Source organism: Hetaerina americana, unplaced genomic scaffold (assembly GCF_022747635.1).
Source record: "Hetaerina americana unplaced genomic scaffold, ioHetAmer1.1.p SCAF_6, whole genome shotgun sequence".
In the NCBI taxonomy this organism is placed as follows: Eukaryota; Metazoa; Arthropoda; class Insecta; order Odonata; family Calopterygidae; genus Hetaerina; species Hetaerina americana.
In genome coordinates, this window is record NW_027287205.1 from 51,344,193 (window position 1) to 51,359,046 (window position 14,854).

Here is a 14,854-nt window from a genome sequence, read left to right on the forward strand (position 1 = left end):
ACTTTCTATTCAAATCTACAAGAGCTACTTTTTCAAATTCTTACGGGTTTAAATGGTTTTTTTTTCTAGTGGATTTCCAATACTTAGTAGAAGTTTACACCCCTGAGCGATATTAATCTATGCAGTATTTTGACAGTGCAATTTTGTACTCTTATTCACAGGATTTTTCTCAATTCAATCGTAAACTCTTCCTTTGAGAGTGAAAGAAACAAAATTATTTGTAAATGAAACCCCATCAACTTCCAAGTACATTTCATTAATTCAGGAATTGATCATTAGAAATTATTCTCACAAATATTATTCTACTTGAATGCAAATTTTAAAAATGGATATATTTCCACTTCTTGCTTAATGGATACAGTTGAATTGGCATGAAATGTTTCAGACCGAATTAAAATATGTCCCCAACATCCAAACTACTAGGAGAGGAAATTAATTATGAAAACATGGTAAGGTTCACAAAGTTTTCATGGATGGTACATATATTTAAAGTAAGCTGTACTGTAAGGATCAGGAATATCATTACATTACACAAGTACTCTAAGGAGGCTTGCTTAATTTACCTAAAACTCATATGAACTCATTAATAAGTGCACAGTGATCTTTATTAGGCTTTATGTCCTGATTTTACTTCACCATCCTCTCTCTCCATACTGGTACCATAGAACATCTACGTTTATCAGAGATAAAATATACATATTTATACAGATGTAAAGAACTGTGGTTCCACCCAACAAGAATACATAGTATTGCTATAAAATACCATCCTTAGGCCTTGGAGCATACCATTTTTCCTTGGTATTCAGTTGTAACAATTTTAAAGAAATTATTCCACTCAATGCCTGTTTCAAAAGAAGAGGAAGAAGACTCACTAATATGGAATATTTATTTCTGTAAATACTCCACATTTATACACGCTCCTTAAGCTTTTATTTAAACTTATCCAATTTCTAAAAAAATTATAACTTGCTTTCATCGAGGTACAAATATAATATCAATAGGTTATCCTCAGCCCTTTCAAAGACAGTTATGCAAACAGTTATATGTAGGGAGTGAAAATTAAGTGCACATTATGTGTATCAAGACCCAAACCCTACTATATAGACATGCAGAAATTTATTTCCCCTTTAGATTTCTACCAGATCAATAACAGATGTGCATAGTTGACAGAACATAGGGTAGAATTAGCACTAACAAATCAAGGAAATATGTATATAAACAAAAAAACAATTATCAAATAGGAATGGCCTATAAATCTACGTATTTGTCATGCAACTTTATAGGGAAGGAAATATTCAGGCACAAAGTACAGTAAAATACAAGACTCACCCCTAGTTGTTATTTGACGTAATCCTATACTGAGAAATTTGTACAATTCTTTGTGGGTTGGATAGAAAGAAAAGAGAAAGATAATCAAACACTCAAATATCACTTAAATTCATTCACTTGATGGTAAGATATAGTGGAAAGGATATACATGACTTTGCATTGATTAAGATAGAGAGAAACATTGTGTGTTTATGATGAAAACTTATCATACTCATTAGATATTCCTTTTAAGATAAAACATACTTTATGCAAGAAAAAATGATTAATATTACTTAGCCCAAATAAAGTTGATAAAGGAACACTTCCATCACACTAGTGAAATTCAAGTTTCTCCCACAGAACACCAATTGAAACAATATATAAGTCATATTCAGATGAAAAATTCAATGAAACCAATTTATCTGAATAGTGATGATTGAGCCCTTCATGTCTCAAATGAGTAAACATTTACATTACAGAAGTTAAACACAGAGAAGCACTAAGAGAAAAATCCTGCTTTTATCAAATACTAACTTTGTAAAATGTCTACATTTATGAGTGTTTACACAGAATAAAATAGGACAACTTATTTAATTCCCTCCTAGTCGCAATAATTCCTGCATTAGATACAGATAATGTACTCACCAGTGAAAATGCATTCACAAGTTTTTTTTCATTCATAAAATATGAATGGCAACAGGTGACTAAAATTTCTAGTCATTTTGTAATTAGCTATGACACTCATGGCTATGGCTTCTAAATCAATAACTATTCTTCCAAATGTACTTCACCAAATGCCTACTAGCTTTCTTGTAGGTAGAAATATTGCATCACTTAGGTACAGGTAAAAGAGTTACCACTTGACAAAATCTTGGAGCCAAGAAAGAAAATACCAAAGAGATCTTTAGTAGAACTGAGTTTACAAAACCATTGTTGTCAACATTTTATCTGTCAATACTATGTCTATGTTTCATAAATGAAATTTGAGTTTTATGGTAAATGTGTTTCCATCGTATGCTGAATCAAGTATAAAAGCTGCTGGAAATGAGATTTCAAACTTTACTTTCTGATGCACTCCTGTACACATCCAAATAAGGCATTACCCATCCAAATCCTGGCATCCCCAATCCTAGAAGAATTCTCCTGCCTCTCAAATGATGATCAATATATTAATGAAAATCTCTTTTCCCAAAGAATTTTACAGTAAAGAATTGGAAGTGATTAAATTTATTTTAACCAGAAGTTCTACCACACAATATGAGTAGAGAATATACCAAGCAAAAAACTCTTGAATTTAGCAATTCCATGGAATTCTTCACTTATGTCAAAACAAAAATCTAATGAGTGGTGTAGGCTCCCATGTTTAGGAGTTAATGCACATTCAATATAAAAGAAACCTAAGAGCAAGAGGCACATAACCACATATTATATTCCAACAACTTTAGGGAAACTAAAAACAATTGTTTAAAATAAAATTCCCAAGTCCCAAAAAATGATATTTATTCACTTAAGTGTGAGGACGGTTAAGTAAAGTACGTTGGAAGAGCAGGAAGGAGTATGGCCACAATAACAAACAAACATTGTTTGTGTTTCCTTGACCCAAGAGATTACTTGAGTCAAGGAAACACAAACACTCTTTCTTCAGTAAACATCTTATGGAGGGGGACTATCAAAGAAATTTCAGTCCAGATATTCCACACCTGATGAATGAAGATGATTCCCATAAAACACTAAGATAGCTCAGCACCTCAAGGACAATACAATACTGACCAATGACCAAGCACTTCCCTCCCACTCCCCACTGTTTTCCTTCCCATGAATAACCCTCCTGTTTTCTGAAATTGCCAACTTACACACCATGTGCATATGAAATGAAATATTAAGTGTTCCCTCCCCTCACTCTCCATTCCCCACCCCAACCACACCATTTACCCCTTTTGTGACTCCCTGACATTAGTCCTTGAAAATGTGCAACACTGATGACCAGATCCCCCTCCTTTGCCTTCTCTTTCCAACCAATATTGGTCGCATACTCCAAAAGTATGCACAAATGAAATTCTGTCCATTTTATTTTCTCCCCACCCACATCTCAAAAGCCTCTAATCTACACTTTCCCTCCTGCCTCAACGATAAAGTTTCTGAACCATACAAAACTATGCTCTATATCTAGGTTTTCACTAGTCTTATCTTCATATCTTTACTTCAGGTGCAAACCGTTAACTCCTACTTCTTTGAGAATGCTGCTTTACCTGTTTCAAATCAGGATCTTTCCATTTCTAATCAAGTTCTTTAGCCAGTCAAGCTATTGCAATGTCTACTCTATAGTGAAATTCTAAGAGCTTTTAATGGAAAAACATCTGATGAATTATAATGCATGCAATGTCTCAAAGAACTCGGGAGTAATGTGCACAGCAACACAGTCCATTAAAACAATATAATGATGATAAAATAATAATAATAATCAAAACTTTAAAGGTGTTTGTCCAGGACAAATTAAAAAACCATTGGAAATGCAATGACAGTAACTTCAGCAAAGCCACCTGGCACACAATTAATAATTTATTTTCAGATATGAATATTTCAGGGATGTCTACCATTTAGCAAATAGACTGAGTACTCTCTGACTTATGTTCATATGTTTAAAGCAAACTCCTAATCAAGATGCACCAATTTCTATATATTTTGGTGAATTTTATCCAAAATTCACTTAGAGTATGCCTTTCTAGGATTCCTCTGCTCAGACCTTCATTTGTACCTCTCAAACTTATGTCCCTACCATGTATATTTATTATGTGCACAATAGTACAAATATGGGAAGATATTAACACATTCCCTAAAAATTGGGCTATCCATAATTACTCAAAACAAAGGAAAAATGAGTTGTTCCTCTTTCCAATCAATCTGAAAAATACCTCCAAGACCAAAATAGATGGGTAAGCGACTTTCAAATAAACTTCCAAAGTCATGCTAGCAGTAGCACATCCTTGAAACTGAACTTGTACAAATTCCTACTGGTAAAATTCATATTAATCTATCAGTGTATTTCTTAATAATCATATATTGCTGTGAATATTGTATATTTTATGCATTGTCCACATATACACATATATCTGTATTGTTTTGAATAATCTTATTCTTCATGTAAACATTGATAAACAATGAATAAATACTAGTATTATTAAATATGTTCTTAAATTTGCATGAACACTAGCGGTTACAATGGGTACACAGTTTGTTTAACAAATAAGAACTATCAAACTTGCTTGGGATCTGAATGAAAAAGATCTGAGTTTCCATCCAGACACACAGCCATAAAGAAAGCAAATTCAACAATTCTACCATAAAGCTCCTTTGTAGTTCCGTACAAGATACCTTATTTATTATACCAATCTCTAATTATCCTTCAGATAAACTTAACTAACACAGTTTCCTCAAACATTTTTTTCATTCAGTCATTTCAAATGTTAAAATACAACTTCATTAATTCAATGAAACCTCATTTAGTACATACCAGGTATACCAGTATGAAATGCAAATTTCAGACAACAGAAGGTTTACCCATGCAGTTTCTGGTATAAAGATTCGACACTTATACCATTTTGTTGTGCCATCAACAAGAATCAAATGTGCACGTGTGATACATTAAAAAAGTGTTTGCATTGTGTTGTGTTGCTGTGTTAAATATGTCAAAATTTATACCAAACAAAGCATTAGGACAGCATTAATTTTTTACTTTCATTTAAAGAAAACTACTGCTGAATTGTACTGATTACTTTGAGCAGCTTATGGTGAACACGCTCCATCTCAAGATATGTGTGAACAATCGTTTCGTTTTTCCAAAAGTGGTGACTTTGATTTTGCAGACAAGGAACACGGAAAATCACCAAAGAGGTACGAAGCTGTGGAATTGCTAGCATTGTTGGACAAAAATCATTCACAAACACAAAAACAACTCGCAGAGCAATTGAGCAGTAGTCAACAAGCTGTTTTTAATTGCATAAGAGAGAGATGGAAAATACTCAGGAGACTGGCAGATGGGTACCACAAGAGTTGAACTACAGGCAGATGGAGAGGTGCACCTCTCCATCCATCTGCCTCTATAAAACACATGTGAAATTTTGCTCACATAATACTAAAGGAAGTCCTTTTTGCATTGTATCATTACTGGGGATGAAAAGTGGATTTATTTTGAGAATTCCAAGTGGAAAAAATCATGGGTAGACCCAAGCGCACTATCCATATTAACCGCAAGACCAAATTGCTGGGGCAGAAAGACTGTGTTTGGTGGGACCAGAAGGGTTTGGTCTATTATAAGCTGTTAAAACCTGGTGAAATGGTTAATACTGACTACTACCAATAATTGTTTGATTTGAACCGTTTGCTGCTTGAAAAAGACCAGAATCAAAAGAGGTAACACAACGTCATTTTTCTTCATGACAATGCTCCATCACATATGGCAAAACTGGTTCGCAACATGTTGGAAGGACTAAGCTGGGAAGTTCTACCCCATGTGGGTTACTCACCAGACATGGCTCCTTTTGATTACCACTTGTTTATATCGATGGGTCACACACTCACTCAGCAGCACTATGATTCATATGAAGATGTGAAAAAATGGCTCGATGAATGGTTCTTGGCAAAAGGGAAAGATTTTTACTAGTGTGGTATCCACATATCGCCCTAAAGATGGGAAAAATGCCTAACTAGCATGGGAGCATACTTTGAATAATGGTCTTTGTATCATTCTTCTGAATTGAAAAAAACAAACTGGAATTCATATTTGTAAACTTGGTATTTGAAAAATAGCAAGGCCTTTCAAACATATCTGCTTACTAAAGAAAATCAAACTAGAGATTAGAGTTCTGATATCTTACCTTGGGACATTTGAGAAAATGATTGATTCCTAGGTAATGAACACTGTGACCCTGTTCTGGTGTCTAAATAGCTCTTATCCACATCCAAGCCACCCTCTCCTCCAGCTCCATTGACACCGAGACCCCCTTTGCCTCCATTTGCCATTACTCCAGTACCATTTGGTTCTTCCTTCCCAACGGCAGCTCCCAACAGCTCGTTGGAGTAGTCCAAGCCCTCACGGAGGCGGAGTATTGCCACAGCCATGTGCAAATCTAAAGCCTTGCTGAAAATTCAAAATAGGGAAACTTTCACAATATTCTGAATATGTTAATGGATATGATCTTCCATTTTGATGCTATTGTATAGGAATACATTCTTCTATTTCCCATACATATACATACATACATACATACATATATATATATATATATATATATATATATACATACGAGGGTCATCCGGAAAGTAGTACCCGTTCGTGAAATAAAGACACAAAAGTAAATATTAACAAACATAAAAAATTTTATTTGAAAGAGGATACTTTAAACTACTTCTCAACATAATCTCCAAGCAAATTAAGGCATTTGTCATAACGTGTGACAAGTTTCTGTATTCCTGCTGCATAGTCCTTCGCCGCCAGCTCATTGAGATACGCGAGGGACCCATCTTGCACAAATTTTTGCATAATGCAGATGGTGTTTAACAATTTCATGAACAATTGTTCGAGAAACATTGGGAAAATGCTCACAGATGTCATCAATTGTGACGCGCCGATCGTTCCTCACGAATTCGTCAACTGAGCTCACCAGTTGGTCTGTAATGACAGACGGTCTCCCCGAACGCTCATCGTCGTGTGTGTTCCCCCTCCCCATGTTGAAGTTGCGACACCACCGCCGAACAGACGACTCGTCCATTACATTGTCTCCATACACCTCCTTTAATTGGCGATGAATATCACATGGGCGAACGTTTCTTGCATTGAGGAATTTAATCACTGCCCTCACTTCACAACTGGCGGCGTTCTCAATTTTTTTAAACATTGTAAACAATCACAGAAACAACACAGGCAATGCTAGCGTCACGCAACTTGGCTCAGAGAAGGCAGACAAGCCACTGAAGCTATCTGACCTCGTCCAGCGGCTACTCGCGTCGTCAGCACTTCATGCGGCACGAACGGGTACTACTTTCCGGATGACCCTCGTGTATATATATATATATATACACACACACACACACACACACACGAGGGTCATCCGGAAAGTAGTACCCGTTCGTGCCGCATGAAGTGCTGACGACGCGAGTAGCCGCTGGACGAGGTCAGATAGCTTCAGTGGCTTGTCTGCCTTCTCTGAGCCAAGTTGCGTGACGCTAGCATTGCCTGTGTTGTTTCTGTGATTGTTTACAATGTTTAAAAAAATTGAGAACGCCGCCAGTTGTGAAGTGAGGGCAGTGATTAAATTCCTCAATGCAAGAAACGTTCGCCCATGTGATATTCATCGCCAATTAAAGGAGGTGTATGGAGACAATGTAATGGACGAGTCGTCTGTTCGGCGGTGGTGTCGCAACTTCAACATGGGGAGGGGGAACACACACGACGATGAGCGTTCGGGGAGACCGTCTGTCATTACAGACCAACTGGTGAGCTCAGTTGACGAATTCGTGAGGAACGATCGGCGCGTCACAATTGATGACATCTGTGAGCATTTTCCCAATGTTTCTCGAACAATTGTTCATGAAATTGTTAAACACCATCTGCATTATGCAAAAATTTGTGCAAGATGGGTCCCTCGCGTATCTCAATGAGCTGGCGGCGAAGGACTATGCAGCAGGAATACAGAAACTTGTCACACGTTATGACAAATACCTTAATTTGCTTGGAGATTATGTTGAGAAGTAGTTTAAAGTATCCTCTTTCAAATAAAATTTTTTATGTTTGTTAATATTTACTTTTGTGTCTTTAATTCACGAACGGGTACTACTTTCCGGATGACCCTCGTATGTATGTATATATATATATATTTATTTTTTAATCCTTATCTTAGCCAAGCACACTATAATATTTGCATAAATTATTTTTAAATATAAGAGTGAGATATTTGGAATGAAAAACAAAACATTCATTTTCCATATTCCAAAAGAAAGCAAATTATTGATAAGGATTTGATGACACTTAAATCACTGCCATCATAATTCTTTTGATGACAGGAAATGTAATCATAAGATACTTGAGGAAGTGAAGCCATTGACCAGAAACTCAGTTAATGTGGCTTAAAAATAAAATGAGAACAATTAATTACTCATTATGGTTTGAGATTGATAATCAGATATATTAGAAGATGTTTGTATAATATATTATACTAGATGTGAGATTATGAGAAGCCATCTCCAGCCTTAAAGTTAGGAGACGAAACGATGTACAACTCTTTCCACATACACATTGAGTTCATTTCTAGCATATGAAACAGACTTATTATAAATAAGCAATTAAAGATTTTTCCACCCTGCCATGTGATTTATTTTCCTGATTTTATCATTCTTTGAACTGTCATATGAATTATGTATGTATTATCATTTTGCTTCTGAAACTTACTGCATCACATTGAAGTACATAATCAAATCAGTCCTGGGGCACTCCCTCCAATCAGCCTTGAATCCCATGAGGAGGATATTTGGACGGAGTTTTCCAATGCCAGAGGCTTGCAGAAGTGCTTTGGCACCATCTTCAAAATTGACCTCATCCACATGGTTATAGAAACCCTTGACCCTGTGCGCCCGAAGCCAACTCTGCCCTTTATATGCTAGCGAATTGTGCACACGTTGAGGAACTGGTCCCTGAAATCAAGAAAGGGAAATGTCAATCAATATTTCTGCTTCAGAATAGAGTGATTACCTATCCAAACGTGGTAGAAGATATTGCAGGAGAGAAATGAGGGCATTTGAAAGAATGAATAATTAGGGTAAAGAAAAGTTTTAAGACACAAAACAATTGATAAGACAGTCTAAATCTGCAGACATCAATAGTACTTCAAAATTCCAATAAATGAAGCTTGATCATACAAATAAGTGTACATTATGCATTTTTAGGCATGATATGATGGAACTGGAACATATTTATGACCTGACATGAAGATGATTTGCTCCATCAAAACCTGGCTGCTTTGTCAATAAAAACAATTTTTAACAAGTGGAAAAGTACTACTATATGACCATTAATACATACATGTAACAGTCTGCGTCTGTTTTGCTCCATTTATAGGAGGTAATTTAAATATATATAATATTAAAATTTTAAGAAATGGTTTCAGGTATCACTTGATGGAAGTGCTCTATGTTTATTTTGAAAAAAATAAAATTAGTTAGCATCTTACACATTTATTTAACTCCCCATGGTTTTGACAAAAGTGTCATTTTCAAGGTGTCAGGTAATTGAGCCATATCAGGTATATAATGCCTACATATACATGTGTTCACTCACTTGCCTAACACCTCAAATATGACATATGTCAAAACTATGGCAGGTAAATTAAATTAGGCATTGAAGTAAACCAAGAGATTCTATTTCTTCAAAATGAATATTTAATTCTTAATGAAATATGACTATATGATTTCTCATACCATGTAGCACAGAAATGCAGATGCTTCATTGTCTTTAGTGTTAAGTAAACCATTCCATCAGAACACATTAATAATTTCAATAATTCTTAACTGTCACATTCTCAAAGGATCCCAACTCTTAGACAAGTAATAAGTACACAGACACTGAGATAAGCGAGAGTTTAATTAAGGAGAAGTAAACAAGGAAGGAGTAAAAATAAAGGGATTTAGAATGGAGGGGCCTAGTGACCAGCTGGGATACCAAACGACTTTATATTTCCAGCAGTCAGTTCCCCAATTCTCCTTGAGACAAGCTACACTTTTAAGTTGGCAATCAAGGATCCTTTTCCAGGAAGGGATTTACACACCATTCACACATCAAAAGAACTTGACACCTCAGTTCCAAAAAATGCCTACTAAGCCAAAGGCACAAGCTTAAGTGTTCTTCAATTCTGCATACTTTCTGCCTTCCCTAATTTCATCCAACATGCTTGTCCATTCCCTGTATCTACCTTGACTACCTGACGCCTTCATATCATAGACCTCAGCATTCCATCGTCAATCAAAATACTTTGCATTCACATCCCAAAAGCCTCCAATCTAGGCCTATCATCTTGCTTTAACACCAAAGTTTCATGTCTACCCTTTACCATCTCCAATGTCTACCATCAACCAATTTCCTCTCCAGTCCCACTGGGCATAATACAAATCCCTCAGACTATCCTAATTTTTACACCCTTCTACATACATTATCTTCAGTCAAAAGTCCCCAATTTCAGCTCATTTCTCCCTTTAAAGACCAAGTTTCTATCCAGAACCAGCATAAATGAGTGATATATTAACTGATAGAGGTTAGAGAATCGAAGTACCTACAATATAATTAGACACAAGAATAAACAATAGTATATTCTTCCCTATAATTCACAAATATGAGGACATCTCCTCAATAAAAAAATCATCAGAAATGTAATATCATTTAGTCACTTTCCTTTCTAGATGACAGCTCCAAGATTAAACCCTAATAATTTGAAATGTAAGAAACTTCTCATGAGGCAGATACGCATGCCCCATTTAAATCAGGAAAGGAAATGGAGCATGAAAACCTTCATGAGTCAATGATACAAATATTTTTAAGAGTGATTTCTCTTATGTCTGGAACTGGAAACTCATTTATCTTGCTTTAAATGATCTTTAAAAAAGGAAATAGGGATGAGGTAGGAATTCATGTTACAGAATAAAGTAGGTCATAGTCCATTTGTTTGTTGTCCCATTAAAAAAATAATAAATTTCAATGAAAGTATTTAAAAAATGAAGGTTGATGTATATAAAAGGAGATCTGGAATGCAAACACAGTTTAGGAAATATTTTGGACTGTGAACATTTTTAACTCAAGGTGTTCAACAATGGCAACAGCACATTATATATTTATTACATTATGGATATTGTCACTTTCACAGAACAGCCCATTCGCCCAGAAGTGCCCAGGCCAAGATGGATTAGCTCAAGGAAGTAAAACAGTTGAATTTTCAGTAAAGGGTCACCAGAATCAATCGGGACACTATATTACTCAATTTCGGCTCAGTGAGGAATCCATCATTCATCAAAACATCTGGAGAGTGGACGTGAATCACAGCAGCAAACATTATGGAGGGACCCATTTTCTCTACATCAAAGGAACTTTAACAGGTGGGTCGGATAAATCATTGAAGAAATCAATAATTAACTTTCATATTTATTATCAGGAAACTTCTTCCAAGTGAGATTGTAATATCATACTGGAAAAATGTCAGAGCATCAATTGGCTCACTGGGACATGGATCAAGGCAGATCATGAGTGATGACCAACAGTATGGGTCAAAAACATGTTGGTTGACTAAAATGGTATAATGAATGACTGATCGTAGCACTTTTCCACTTGATAAGTATCATCAAGTGGAAAAGTTCTGCGACCAGTTATTCATTACGTTCAACTTCCACCACATCATGCCTGAGGCCACTCAATTTGTAAAATGGTACAGTTTGAAAAAGGTTTCAACTTAATACAAGTCAGAGCAAAAAAGGGTGTACTATTTTCAAAACTATAGGATGTGATGAAATGAAGGAGAAAATATCGTAGGCTAGGGTAATTGTTGAGCTTCAGCACTTCACAAGTCTATGACAATATATACTTTTTTCAGTGACTGTCCAAAACCTAAGTGAAATAACTTCTAAAAAGGTAACATCTCACCACAATGACTTAACAGAATCATCAAGGATACCCATTCGAAATATTTTTTTTCTTTTTTCAGTTCCCCCGCCTAAGCCACATGACTATGAGTTATTTCCTGGCATTGGCTACTACAAGTTTCACCATGGAAGCAAATTAACATTCCAGGAAGCATCTTCCACCTGCATTAAAGAAGGTGGACACTTAGCAATCATCAATTCTGAGGAAGAATCTAAGGTCATCAAAACTCTATATTTAAGACATCCTAAGGCTGGAGGTCCATGGTCATTTGTTGGTTTCTACGACAGGAATAAGTCGAGGGACTTTGTAACAGTATTTGGTGAGCCAAAGATAGTGTTTAATGTACATGATATCAATAAAAATCAGTCTATTGGACCAACAAAGCCTATAGTACTGATGTGTCAACTATTCGATTGCTTCTGGCCAGAAACTACTTTAAAGTCAAGTACAATTAATGTTGTAGCAGGATTAGAATTGGATAGATGAGAATCATGCTGACTAAACATTGGATTACAGCTACCTTCAAGAATTAGACTGTTATGGAAACTATGTATGAGTAGAGATAATAGAAGTTAGCTAATTTCACTCAATTTCATCATTCACATACCCATTTATTACTGCTCAATTACATTTTCCAGCAGGTTTTTCATACATACATTCTGGATGCATATCATGGTCTTTTTTTCTATTTTACAGGAGAACCATTAAATTCAACTGGATTCACCACATGGCACCCAACTGAACCAAATAACATTGGTGGGGCTCAATTTTGTGGCTGTGTTCTTCATGATGGATTCCTAGCAGATGTAGGCTGTGAAGAAAAACTATCATTCTTCTGTGAATATGATTTAGCATGGAGTGAACAATGATTTTGTGAATAATGATGCCTTGTCTTTTTTCAATCATTTTAGGGATAAAATACTTTTTAGATTGTTCATATGTGCTACATCTTTAGGAACCATTGCAATTACTAATATGTCAGCAGAAGTATTTATGGAATAAACAATATGTGGAAAGAATACATATATTTTTTGAACCTATTCAACCCATTTGGATTCTAAATAACTACACAGTTCAAACAAATGAGAACATCAATGAAATTTTTCGATTTTTCATTAAAAAGTATTTTATAGGAACACAGATGTTCAATCTATTGTGCTAACAAAAGTCTACCAGTCAAGATTTGTTTTATATGGGCACCAGGAGTCAGGCACTGCTACACATTTAGCAATAAGCCTTGACTAACATAAAACTGAATAGATCAACACTAAAATAACCCATTTTTCACTCCACTCACTTTCCCCTTCCCTTCCATCTGTCTTAAACATTATTTTTTCTCCTGCCTTACTTTCCCAACATTCTCCCCTTAAATAAAATCTTCAGCATTACATCACCCAAGTAACTCCTCCATCTACCTGTCTTGCCTTACTCAGGAATCTACCAAAAACAACACTAGCGTGGCTAGCACTTCTATGTTTCCTTTCCTTTTTGTCCATTTTATTCTACCGTTATTTTACACACATATTTCCAAAGTCTCTATTCTATGTTTACTCACTTAAATCAAAAACCAAATTTCATAGCCTTACCCATACACAATTTCTAAAGAGCTTTATCCATAACCCTAATCAGCAACCACTTTATCTTTGTAAAAACTTCTTTTCCAAAAACAATTATTCTTTAAATTCCCTTATAATTCGTCCATTTCTATCTAAAACACTTCCCAGATGAGTGCACTGTTCTACCAGATAAGGTTTGAGGCTTAGGATTTTAATCTTTAGTTCAGATTTTGCATTTCCTGAGGGTTTTATTACCTCCAGCAAATAGCATCAACAAGAGTATAATAAACATAAGAAAATATCACTCTCCAAAAACTCCTGGATTGATAGAAAAGGAAGTTTAGTAAAAATTTCCTGAGTTATCTTCACAAAAATGACATCTAGAGAATTTTTTTAAGTTCTTCACTCAATTTGTTAAAAAGAACTTCTCCGTGAGGAAGCATATTAAATTGGACTATTTTTTAGGGCCTGCCCACCCATTTAGTTATTTTTCCCAAAATAAAGGACAAATGACAAAAGGACATTACTAGTTCATACCTTTTTTCGAACCAAACACCTAATAGACCAAACAAAGTATGTAAGTAATGCACATGCTATATCTGCATTACATTTCTACTTATCCAAGATTTCAATCCCTTGACTATGAGTCATGCTGGGCTTGGTTGAAAACCAAGCCAGACTAGTTTGGACCTGCTCTGTAGGAGAAAATGAGAACTTCTTCTGCCTGTGGTCCTCTACCTGTGAGCCAATAGTGCTAAGTATGTATGTAGTGAACTCTACCCCTCCCCCCATCAAACCAACCTTAGAGTCCATTAGTATTTTCAGGAATGATCCTTATGTGTTTCATGAAAAGTGTCTCATACCTCCATATTTTTAGGGAGAACAAAAAATATTTAAAAAAATTAAACTATATCAAAAACTCCTTTCTGTGCAACAGACCAGTATTAAATACTTTAACTGCTATATTCAAATTGAGAATTTGAAAACATTTGCATTGTCCTGTTATCCTAGTGTGCACAGTATAAATACCATATTTTCTTATTGATAATGTGCACGTTATCTACACAAAAATATTCATATGATTGAAAAAAATGACAATGGGCGTGATGTAAAATGAAAATTGAAAAAACCAAACATTTACATACCTATGTACACAATAATTTGGAGAAGAGTCTCGCAAAAACAAATTAGTCTGGAAGCATGCCTTTCTAAATGCATTCTATTTTATACAGATCTGCTACTGTTATTTATTTCATCTCAAAAACCCATGAAAAAAAGGGCGCGTGGTATCTTTCCAAATTCATGATAACTACTA

The 14,854-nt window shown here is 35.4% G+C and overlaps 1 protein-coding gene across 3 annotated transcripts in view; it reads right to left on the minus strand.

The window, feature by feature from the left end:
- LOC139695416 (bumetanide-sensitive sodium-(potassium)-chloride cotransporter-like) overlaps positions 1-14,854 on the minus strand; it is a 315,500-nt gene that overhangs the window by 12,187 nt on the left and 288,459 nt on the right. For 2 of the 3 annotated variants that reach the window (XM_071594163.1, XM_071594165.1), the window contains exons 12-14: positions 8,753-8,994; positions 6,183-6,445; positions 1,330-1,377 (exon numbers count right to left, since the gene is read on the minus strand). In XM_071594163.1, the coding sequence (XP_071450264.1) occupies positions 1,330-1,377; positions 6,183-6,445; positions 8,753-8,994 (553 nt within the window). The remainder of the gene's footprint in view (positions 1-1,329; positions 1,378-6,182; positions 6,446-8,752; positions 8,995-14,854) is intronic. The other variant, XM_071594164.1, reaches the window with a different exon arrangement.